Below are 12,234 nucleotides of genomic sequence, written 5' to 3' on the forward strand. Positions count from 1 at the left end.
TTATAGAAAGAGAATACTGGGTCTGACAGGGTTGAGAACCACTGGATTTGATGATTTTTAAGGCCCTCTCAGTCTTCACATTCTGAGATTTTAAGTAGCCATCATTTCTAAGAATAGCTTTGATATATTTTGCAAGTAGTGTGTGGCAGGCCCTATATTTGGAACAGTATCTCATTTAAATCTAATAACCCTTATAATAGATGGTATTATTGTCATTGTTTATGAGGGAATAAATTCAGAAAAGTTAAGTAATTTGTCCAAGTTTACATATCTAGGAAGTGTAGAGTTGGTTTGACTCCCAAATGCACGTTCTTTTCACTCATTATCTCCAAAAAAGGGTAAACAACATATATTACTTTAGCTAGAAAAGTTAAATATTATCTGTGTAGAGAAGCAAGGTTAGGCCAAGGTAAACATTCATAAGAGATCTCTGCTAGCCACAGCAAAAACGAGGAGAGATGGAATATATAAGTAGAGTAGGTAATTTTTAAAGTCAGGACCAATCAAGTTATAAATGGACGACATTTAGAAACATATTAGAATAAGTTTCAAGCCATGCAAAGTTCGCCAAAACAATTTTTATTTCCAGTGTTTAATTGGGTATGCACACAGGCATGACACAGGTTTGGATTCATTAAGTCCTCATGCAGAATTATATTCTTCTCGATAAAGAAGCCAGTTCCATCCAGGTCACTATCTACACACCTATGTTACAACATTTATATCAAATCTGGTATCTGAAGAAAAGATACACATATAATATGTTCATTTAAGTTACGTATTTTACAGAAAGATTAAAAATTCAAGTCACACAAAACTCAAAAACTGTATTAAAAGTTTGAATATAAAACTCAGAGATCCACCTGGAATGACTAAAGAATGGAAGTTCTGTATCCACCTGTGTTAAAACTGGTAAATGTAATGAAATTTGTTACCGATAAAACGCATCCATTTATTCAGTGTAAGTTATCTAATTTTAACAATATGGCACCCTAAAAACCAAATGTATTTTGATGATGAGGCACTTTTGTTAGTGATGAAACCAAAAGAACAAATTTGCCGCATACTAATGCCAGCTGTTTTCTTCGGGAATCTCGGGTATACACTATGCACTGAGTTGCAACAAATACCTTGCTCATTTGTATACAACTATCCAATATATTTTTAAATATATATATATGTTCTTCTGGCTGTCGTAATGCACTGTAAAGCTATTTCACAGTGCAAAATGATGAAACCAGCCCAAATGAAGGCTGCATAATAACAATTCTGGTACAAGAAAATATTTACAGAGTTACTGGAACGTGTAACAGTAGCTTTTTATTTGCTCTAGTGGACATACCCCCAGTTTAAAGACAGGGATGAAACTGCGCTTTATTGCCTGGGGTTTCAGACAGTTTATGAGGTTGGGCTGCAGAACTAGCATTTTGGCTCACGTTCTGGAAGCTTTCTCCGTTTATTTGGTCGGGTGGCTGCAGCGGTGTGGAAAGAAGGGGCCTGTTAGTTGAAGCCAAGGTACCGGGAGAACTGCCTGCATCGGACTGAAAAGACAGCGGGGTGTCCGTCGTGGCTATTTCTAATGTGCTAGAATTCGCCGGCTGGGGGTCCCCCGTGTCTCCTCGGCTAAGGTCGGACGTACTGGTGCGTAAGCGTTCCCTTGCGAGCCAATCTGCGATGGAGAGGTCCTGGGCTGAGCATTTTGGCTTTAACCGATTCACAGCTGAAAGTTCAGATTCTCTCTCCCCACTCTGTTCCTGTGCTTTCCAGAAACTCAGAACACTGATTTCAGCAGCATCTCTGTGCCCTCCCAGCGTATGTCTGCGTTTGATGTTTTTCCTTTTGGCCGTCTCGGCATTCGTTTTCTGATTTCCCACTCCAAACATGTCGTCTGCTGGTGCTCTGGGTCTCAGTTTTAGCCGGTCTGCTATTTTCGTTTTCCAGGTGGGCTCCTGTTTTTCTGGTTCACTTCTGGTCGGTGTTAGCAAACTCCCTGTTGATTTTCCTTTTTTCATAACATCAAACACTTTAGTGATGGAAGGTGTGTCTTTCTCATTCTTGGCCTCTCCGAGACTTCCACTGTCTGACTTGAACCTAGCAGATTTCTTCCTGGAGAGCGTGTCACATTCAATAAGTTTATGCGAGCTAAAGAGTTGTCTTCGGCTATCTAAACTCGGGGTTAAACTTCCCTCCGTACAGCTTACTTCACTTCCTTCAGAATTTCTCCGGCTCGTCTTAGGGACTTCTTGTAGTTTTCCTCGGAAAAGCCTCTCGGAAGTCAAGGCCGTGGGGAAAACGGGAAAATCGTTCTCACTGTCTGTCTCCACAGGCCGCCCTTCGCTGACCAGTTCGCTTCTCTCATCGTCGGCTTCGTCTCCCTTACTTTCTGCGACCGACTGCACCTCGGGGCTCAGTCGGCTGGAGTCAAGGCTGGTCAGGTATGTGGCAGACGACGTAGTTGAATAATCTGAGGTGATGGTGCTGACATTTGCCAAAAACTCTCTATGTTTAGTTTCTGGACTGGTGGATTTCTTCGTGGAAAGCCTTGCCAGGGAAGCCTGGGAAGAAGTGCTGAGCAAAGTGCCCGAGTCAGACCCTGTCTCTTCAAACTGGGAGGACTTCTGTGTCCCAGGTGATCTGGGGCTCTCTTTCAGGACTGCGAAGCGGCAGCTCAGAGTGGGTGACTTGTTATATTTTGAGTTGTGTGGGGGTGAGGGTTCCTCAGACGGCATGCTCTCTTTTTGTAGCGCTATCTTTTCATCTTTCGTTCCACTGATGTCTTTCTTGGCATTATTTTCTTTGGAAGCGAGGATCCTTTGTTTTCTGCCCAATGTCTCACTCTCTTTCTTGGACTCTTCTTTAATATCGTTGTGATACTGTTCTGCATTTTCTTTCTTAAAAAATACATTGTCCAATTCGTCTTCTGAGCTGCTGGGCTGTGCTTTTTCTTTTGGCTTTTTCCTCTTGCGACCAGCGGCTGCAAAGATGGAGGAGACAAGCAGTTCCCTGCTATACTGATCTTTTCCAGATCCCCAAGAACCCTGAGAAGCAATCAGAGAAATGGGACTTTGAACATAAGAACATTACTGACGTCATTTTCCGAAAAGGTTTCCCCCAAATATTTCTTACTGAATTAACTCCACTAAGGCTCTAGAAGCACTAACAGGGTGTAGTTTTTATACTCCCTTTTAAGTTGTACCTAAGATAAATTTTTATTTTTATTTAACTAGTCCCACTTCTTGCCTGGTGTTATCTGCCAAATCATAGCTCACATACATCTGTCTTTCAGGGAAATATTCTGTGCTTAGTGTCATCAAGCTCTCCTATTCTTGTTAATTTGCCTGAATCTACTGACTTTCCCTGCTTCTGCAATGCTCAGACATTCTTCAGATTCTCTCACCTGGAACACAGGGTTAAGAGTTAATATTCCGACACAGTTGAATATAATATTTTGACATAGGTTACTAAAATTTTACAACTGACTTCAATAGACTGACTTCAATTTTCTAGTTGCAGATACCATATGATACAGATACTGTTCTCAGATAAGCTCATTAAGATAAGGGAACTCTTTGGTCTCCCATTAGTTTAGCCAGGCTGGATCTTCCGAGACTTGCCTTAGGTAAATCAGGTTGATAATCTCTTCATTTATCTCAAGATAACAAAATCAAAAAATTCAAATAACTTAAGGTCAATTAAAGATGATAAATTCTTACCCTAGAAACACTTTAGTGCACTGTTATTGGTCAGGTTGCAGTGCAGGCGACTAGCTTTGTTAGCTATACATAATAGGTTCTTGATGACAACTGTTTAATTAATTTGTTCATAATGCCTACACGCTAAGTAAATGGTGCTGGTAGGGGTAAACCAACACTTGTTGGTTTACCACACATCATTTAAGACAAGCAGGCAGGAAATATGCTGAATAATAGAAGCAGAAAGTATATTTCTTTACTGTCATAAAAATCTTAGACAAGCTAAAACTAGTATACTGAAGTTTTGAAAAATGAATTAAAAATTTAGGCTGTAGTATTAAAAAGGATTCACCAAAATGAAATCACAGATTAACTGAACTCTGTTTTTATAAATTATAAACGATTTCATAATTATCCAGTACATTTCTAATGGTATTCCCATTTTAACACATTCTGCTGAAGACCATAGGGGATAATGATTGTGACTGGGTGCTGAATTAGGAGACTCCACGTTCCTTCCTCTAGCTTGCTGTGAATGACACTGAGCAACTGGTTTACTTTTAAACATCTCAATTTCATTGTTTATTTAAGCGAGAAGAAATTAGATTATATCATCTTTATGATTTCCTAGGAGTTCCCTTTAAAATCCTATGATTCTGTGATGATCCATGTGTTGGAGCAAATGACTCTATTATACAATTGAAAAATCGTTACAAAGAGTTACACCACTTGAATATCCACTATATTATAGGCATGGTACAAACACTACCATAATTAAGATGAAGAGACTCATATAACAACAGGTTAAGAAATACACATCTAGTAAGAGGGAAGGAGAGAATTTCAAACAAGTTTGAAATCTAAAATCTTATCTTTTGGCAAAAAAAGATGGTACTATTCTAGATTAAAACTGTTCTAGATTAAAGAAATCTAAAGAGACATGACAATGAAATGCAAAGAGTGATCCTTGATTGCATCCTGTATAGGGAAATCAAAAACAACAAACATTATTGGGACAACTGGGGAAATTTGTATAATAACTGTACATTGGAAATAATAATGTATTGTACTCATGTTAACTACCTCAGTATGACAATGATAAGGTGATCATATAGGAGAATGCCCTTGTTCTTAGGAGATACATGCTGAAGCATTTAGGGGTAAATGTTATCATGTCTATAAGTCACTCTTACACAATTCAGAAAAAAAAAAATAGATATCAAGATTTATCAACTGACGAATCTAGGGCAAAAGCTTTGGGTGCTATTATTCCAGTAACTTTTCTGTAGGTTTAAAAATTTTCAAAATAAAAAGTTGGGACAAAAAGATGGTAAAAATCACAATATAAGTGACAGTGAATGACATGATATGATTAACATATTTTGTAACATTTTCTGCATGAATTATAATTAATCATATACAGCCCCATTATGATATTGAAACATGCTATGTAAAATTCATGTCTTATTTCCAAATAGAAAAGCATCTTAAGAAATTTGTTGACAATTCTAGTTGCTACTGTCTCAGCAGAGCAAAGTTTGGACAAATTGAATTAATAAAAATCTTTCTAAGAACTATAAGAACGTCCTAAAAATAACTCAGAAAGTTGTGTAATTTGGTGATGTTGTCAATGGAACACAAATTATGTTAAAAATAATGATTATAAAAACAAAATTAGTGATTTTGCTGAAAAGAAATATATATTTTCTATAAAAATTATAAAAATAACAAAAAGTCTATATTACTACTGAAATATTTACAGGATGTTCAGGATTTGCTTCAAAAGTGTCCCAGAAGGAGGAAAGGGGGTGCAGTGCAGATGAATCAAGCTTGCCCATGTTGATAACTGTTGAAGACGGATAATGGGTGCTGGGGGCTCATTACACTATTCTCTCTACTTAGGTCTATGTTAGAAATCTTTCACATTAAAGAATGTGAAAAAAAGCCTACTTCTTTGTATTACACTAAACTACAATGAGAGAAACCCAACATTCCAACTCACAATCCAGTACTCTTCTACCATATTCTATTTGAAGAATTAACTTTTCCCTTTATTAGCCTTTGTTGCTCTGTGTCATCAAATACAGACAGGGATGCATTTGTACACTAATCATCACAATCAGCCAAAAAGCAATTCCCCTCTAAAATATTTCAAAATTGCACAAAACAATTTACCTTAGATTTTGTTGAGTCACTAGTAGCTGAATCTGTGAGGAGTTAAATAAAACACGGTCAGTATTAGTCAATCTTTACTGCTTTCAACAAACAATGCAAAACTTATGGAAAAGACAGGCACGGAACAAAATGGGAAAGCAAAACAAAACAAGAGAACACAGTGGGTAGTCAGAGCTCACAAAGATGCAAGCTGCAGCACAGAAAGCCACCGCCATGAAAGGATGCTGTGAATTGTAGGCAGAATCAGCTCAATGATAGGGATGGCAAAGGAGCCCTGTGCTAAACAAAAACAGAAATACTAGTGTTTATTCCATTTTCTAAATAGTAAATCTAGCAATAAAGAAGCTTGACGACCTTTTTAAGAATTGTACTATGTGCCACATCCTGTATCTGAAACTGATACACAATGTAGAACTTTTATGATAGTTGGCTGCCCTAGCTACAAATTGAGACACTCAGACTTGGTATTTTTTTGTTGATTTTTGTCAGACTGTCAAACTTAAATTTTAGAAGCATATACTGTATGCGTATAGATGCATTAGGATAACCCTGCTTCCAGGTCACTTTGGTTTTATATTAAATTAAGGCTGATCTTTGTGCTTTGGACCCCAGTTTCATATTTGTGCAGTCAGGGATCCTTTTGACTAGTTGGGTTAAATTCTACCAGTTTTGTAATTATCTATTAACAAATGCTATTATGGAAATGGAAAAATGGAGACCATCATTTTACTGTCTGGCAAAAACTCAGATTATACAATTATAAAGAGGGTAGGAAGGGGCTAGCACTATTCTGGATAACACCAATTTTGAAATTTTATCTGTCAACTTTAGGGAAATTGATTTTTAAGATTAATGAGCTGAGCCCCGTGCCACGCCCCTTTTAACACATGGCTAAATGCTTTATGACTTTAAGAACTGGTAGACCATACCATGCTATTTCTCCTCACGGTCTGCTTCAGAAATAACAAGAAACAGCAGAAAAACTTTTAAGAAAGTAGTATTGATCTGTTTACAATAATCTTAAGAGAAAATTTACACCACAGATCAACTATGCTTGCATTTACAAGAATCGAGGGTTTCTGCAGACAAGGCAGCTACAGTGCGGACAACAGTCCTCCTTCTTCCTACAGTTCCAGCTGTCCATCAGGGACACCACAGAATCCACTAGCGACATTACCGTGTGATAGACTCCTCCCACTTCGCCTGTTCAACATCAGTATAGATTTGCCTGTGTCAGTAAGTGCTGAAAAAACCCTTTAGGACTAAAACAAGAACTAGAGACAAAGGGAGAACATTGTGTAAAAGAACATGCTGGGTTAGTGCAACAGTTTGGCAGGAGAAAATTTTCATCAAAAGAGCTGATAAAAACTAATACTTATACTTATACATTAGGGTGGCAAGAGAAAACAGAAGAAAATGTCAAATAGATTGACCTTTACTGTGACAACTATAGTGACAAATAATATACTGTATTTATGAAAATGGTGCCCATTAGCAGTTCAACATATTTAACTTGCTGCTTTTAAACAGAACGTCTAGCTCGAGAATAAGAACTACTTATACAGTCTAGATCATACTTTCTGCCATCACAGCAACCACATATTCAGTAGCATATATCTGTTTTACCTTGTGATGACTATTACATGGAAACTGTGAATTAAAAAAAAAAAAAGAACAAAACAGTGGTTCGCATGCTCATTTCCCTCATATTTCCATTCTGACAAGCATTACAACTCCAATGGCATTACAGTCACTGGAAGATAATTAAGATAAATCAGAAACGGAAGATTAAGTTTTTTATTAGTAGAAAGGAAAAAAAAAGGAGAAAAGGAAAAAATCATAGTGAGTTGTTACTTATGATGGATTCGCTCTTTCATGTTATAAGAATTCAGCTTTTAACCTAGAGATCAATACTGCCCAGGCAAGAGTTACCTGATACATCTCCAGGGGAGACTCCTGTCCTTCCAATGTTGGTCAGTAAATGATCTATGTTTGGCACTGGCTGGGAGTCTACTGTGTTTTCCTCCTGCACTGTTGTCTATGATTAATAAACAAAGATCTCTTCGTCATCTCTTCAAAGATACTTTCTTTAAAATTCAAACAACATTTAGTAAAAGACACATTACTGAGTGGAGCACATGTGCTTCATTGTTTATACTGTTGACATATAATTAACCACAAAATAAGCATCCTACTTGTATTTTCGTTAGATCAGAAACTTAGGGGCTTTAGACCTGCTTCCAGGGTGCAAAGCAGACAAGAGCATACAAAGCAGGGAGTTGGCATTGTTGGAGCATCGGGGTCTTGTGTCCCAAATGAAAATAACAGGGTACAAACGCTGATGGTCGATACTTACAAGAGGTTCTTCACCACCTTCTTCTGTGAAAAACCAGTCATGCTAAAATTTAAAATAGAAAAGGTGAAAAGAGAAATTAAATAACTCCCTGAATAGATCTATACTTTGGAGGATGGTATAGAAAAAAAAGTAATTATCTTAGGAAAAATAATTATAACCAAATTCTGTCCTACCAAATATCAGCTGCTCACAAAAAAAGGCTCTTCTTGATGAGATAAAGCCTGAACTTACATGCTGGATAAGTGTCTCTACAATCTTGTACTGGTCTGGCATGTGAGTGACCATATGGGTCATGTTATCTTCAGACGTCCTCACAAGGGTTGGACCAAACACTATTGCTAGGTTTCTTGGTTCCATCTGAAACAAAGGATGATATTGGAAAAGATCAGAATTTTTCTGAAGAAAGTAGGCTTAAATTCCCACTGAATGTTTGGCATTTTATTTCCCAAAGATTCTTTTGATGAAAAAGAATTCAAAGAAGAATGATTGACTGATGTATGTAAAAACAGATAATGCTTCCTAGTTAGGATTTTCATAAGCTAATCTATACATAACTTCTTTTTCCTTGCTTTAATGACAATGCACAATGCTTAATTGGTATTCATTTTTTCCAAGAAGTCTTTGATTGAAAGCAATTGATTTGCTTCAAAACTAGTATTATCAGAGCTGGATTAACTGACAAAAATACTAAAATCAAAGGAAAAAAACTCACAAAAGAATAAGGATACTCTCTCCCCTCAAAAACTAAAAGATGGAAAAGTGCTTAAAGATACATAAAATTTTCCAGGTTTGCCCCAGCAGTACATCAAAATCACTAATATGTAAAAACCTAATGTCTAGAAATATTTTTTGACCAATTTTTACTTCAACCAAAATTTCTGAAGATCTTTGCACCAATCTGAGCACCTCAATATTACATAACTGTGTTTTTACACATTCATTTCCATGATGTTTTGTATTCCTTGTTTAATTACACAATTATCAAAAGTGTGGATCTCTTATTTTCCTTTGATATATCTACAGTGTCTGGTGTAGGACACTGGTGAACTTAGGATTTGATTCAACTGTTAAACAACTTTAACCAACCCCAAAAACATATCAGAGGGTAAAAAAATCAAAACTCAAAAGTCTAGCTGGTTTAGGGAGCTGCACTACTAAACTATTTTTGAGAGGCACGTGCAAGCACACACACCTTTCAGGTATGGTACCAGGTGGAAAGCCCTCAGGTCTCCCTTTCCAAAGCAACTGTTTTGCATCTGATATGTTAACTACCATAATACATGCATTATTACACTGTGCTTACTGCATATAAGGAGAAATTATGATTGAAGTCAGTATTTTCATAGGAAGTTGACTTAGTGAAAACAAATATGACTGCAGGAAGGGTTTACTTAAACTGGGCACACAAGGCATGTTTCTTATTCTTCCTTTAGAAGATGCAGTCATCTTATTCCTACCTCTGTACTGGTAAAAGTGGCTCAAAAAACAAAGTCTATCTCAAAGGCCTTATGTAAAATTTTTACTAGATTCTTGTCTACTATGATTTCATTTAAGTTTTTAGACTAATAATAACATACATTATTATTTATATGTATACAGTAATGTTTACTATGTGGGTATACAGTTTTAGCTGCTCCTACATAAAACTAATAACATAAGTAGTTCACAATTTATTTATTCATTTATCACTTAAAACAAATTCTGTATTTTTTGAAAGATGTTCCATGAAGTGTAGTTAAATAAGTCTGGGAAATGAAATATCTTATCCACTTCTTCAAGATTCACAGTGTTAATGAGTATATTAAAGACTAAAAAATTTTGCAGTAAAGAAACCTGTTAAATTTTGTTTAATTCAGTGCTTTCTAAACTAATTAGACCAACAAACCCTATTTTCCCAGTGACTCCCACTAGCATCCAGCAAAACTGATGAATGATGTCATACACTTTGGGAAATGCTGAAATAATCAGAAAATATTTCAGCTATGATTATATTGAGAACGTTTTGGCTCCTTCTGTATGAACTTCCGGAAAGAGTACAATCAATTGATATGGGCTTTCTTTGCCTTCTTCCTCTCTCTCTCTCTCTTTTTTTTTTTTTTTTTACATTTTTTATAGCCTTATCACTATTGAGGAAATTGGAATATCTAAAGGAAATATTAACACTGCTTGTAAACTTCTCAATTTGTAGGTAATAGGTGTTGACACTGTCTCATAATCCAGCCTCACTATAACCATGAATGACCGTCTTCTAGAACACGCATGGCCACTAAACTGACTTGAAGGAATGCATTTTTCACTACCTTAAGCATGACTCAGTCTTAGAAAAGGGAGTGACAGCAGTAATCCTGAGCTTGTGGTATTCTCTGTTCCTTTTTTTTTTTCCAGAAACCAAAATGATGGTGTAAGTAGTTTAAGAAGTAATGCCCAAGAGTCAGAAAAATCATCATTTTGCAACCTCTAATGATACCATGGATTTAGGCAACAATCACCAGTGACGGATGAAAACCATGAAAAGTTAAGACTACAACACTCAACCAAACACCAAGGGTGCACCTTGTTTGGATACTGACTCAACAAACAACTGTAAAAAGACATTTCTTTAAATCATTCAGGAAAAACTGAACATGAACTGAGTATTAGATAATATTAAGGAATAACAAATTTTGGTGTGTTTGATAAAGATACTGTGGTGGTGTTAAAGAAAAAGCAAGTCTTATCTGCTTGAAACTAAACAAAACAAAAAAAGAAAATGTTATTTTTTCACTGTATAGCATTTGGTACATTTTGACTGCTGTACCATGTATAAATGTTACCAATTCAAAATACTGATATACAGTTGAAAAATAAAAGAAGCAAAATTTCTGACTTTTTCATTTTTCTTGCTAGATAAATGTAAAAGGAAATGTCTTTTTAAAATGGTGAAAATTGGTATTTTGGGATCTTTTGCTTTTAAGAGTAATCTTTAGAGGGACTGATCAGCCCATATGATGTATTTTAAAGCTTTTGTTGAATTATAATCCTATTTTTGACTATTTAGCACGAAGCAATGAAGCATATCTTTTCAACCAAAGGCACTGAAAGTCCATCTCTTCAATATGCACTTTACATACCTTATTTTTTTCTGAATTTTCTGCCACTGTCTTCAGATGAGCCGAAAGAAACTTAAGTGTTTCATAATGATGTTCGGGCAAATCATGAATCTGAAACATATTATTTTTATGATGGATTTAAAATGCTGAATTTTAGTTGTACCTCCAAAAATAGAAAATAATACCTACTAGTCTTTTTAACGTTTTCAGACGATCCAGAGGATCTTCTTTACGATTGGCCTCAATAAAGTCAGCATATTTATCTGACAACAACAATAAGAACAATAAAACAAATTTATCTTCAATTGCTTAGGTGAGTTGTAATCTAGTTTTCCTTTAAGGTTCAATTTTAAACCATACTAAAAAAAAATTTAGAGAAGACCCTAAATAGCCTTTGAAATGTAAGTGTTTAAAATGGCTATAGTTTTTATTGATCCTCCAAGCTTTATCATCAAACATAAATTCCCTAAAATGTGAGTTCTCTGAGGTTACCATCCTATGTTTATACAGCCTGTCCATCCTTTTCTCTCCTCCACCATAACAACATCTTGTGCAGTGTCTTATGCAGCACTCAAATATTTGGTTTGACTGAAAAAATGTTTTTCTACTAATTTTACTCTGTTATGTCTGAAGACTTCTGACTGAGAACAATAATAATATATTTTTAACTTGACTGTGAACATGGATAAACAGGATAATATGTATTTTACTGAACCTAAAAAATTTTTTATAAACTCTGTTTTTCATTGAAATTTATCAGGAGGAAAAAAAAATGCAAATGACAAAAAATAGCCATAATTATGCTTAGTATATAAATAAGAACTAAACAAGAACTTCTGTCTCCTTTAACAAAAATATTTTCTCCTGGTTCAATTTAATACCCTACCGTTTCCCAACAATGTAATTTTAAACTGTTTCATCT

At 35.7% G+C, this 12,234-nt stretch overlaps 1 protein-coding gene across 4 annotated transcripts in view; it reads right to left on the bottom strand.

The window, feature by feature from the left end:
- Nucleotides 1-563: 563 nt before the first annotated feature.
- Nucleotides 564-12,234, bottom strand: part of ARHGAP21 (Rho GTPase activating protein 21) — a 128,732-nt gene continuing 117,061 nt past the window's right edge. For all 4 annotated transcript variants that reach the window (XM_058532582.1, XM_058532579.1, XM_058532580.1 and 1 more), the window contains exons 19-25: nt 11,502-11,575; nt 11,334-11,423; nt 8,455-8,580; nt 8,224-8,265; nt 7,800-7,905; nt 5,868-5,899; nt 564-3,038 (exon numbers count right to left, since the gene is read on the bottom strand). In XM_058532582.1, coding sequence (XP_058388565.1) covers nt 1,350-3,038; nt 5,868-5,899; nt 7,800-7,905; nt 8,224-8,265; nt 8,455-8,580; nt 11,334-11,423; nt 11,502-11,575 — 2,159 coding nt within the window. In that variant the 3' untranslated portion in view covers nt 564-1,349. The remainder of the gene's footprint in view (nt 3,039-5,867; nt 5,900-7,799; nt 7,906-8,223; nt 8,266-8,454; nt 8,581-11,333; nt 11,424-11,501; nt 11,576-12,234) is intronic.

The sequence above is a fragment of the Diceros bicornis genome, chromosome 36, assembly GCF_020826845.1.
Source record: "Diceros bicornis minor isolate mBicDic1 chromosome 36, mDicBic1.mat.cur, whole genome shotgun sequence".
NCBI classification, from domain to species: Eukaryota; Metazoa; Chordata; class Mammalia; order Perissodactyla; family Rhinocerotidae; genus Diceros; species Diceros bicornis.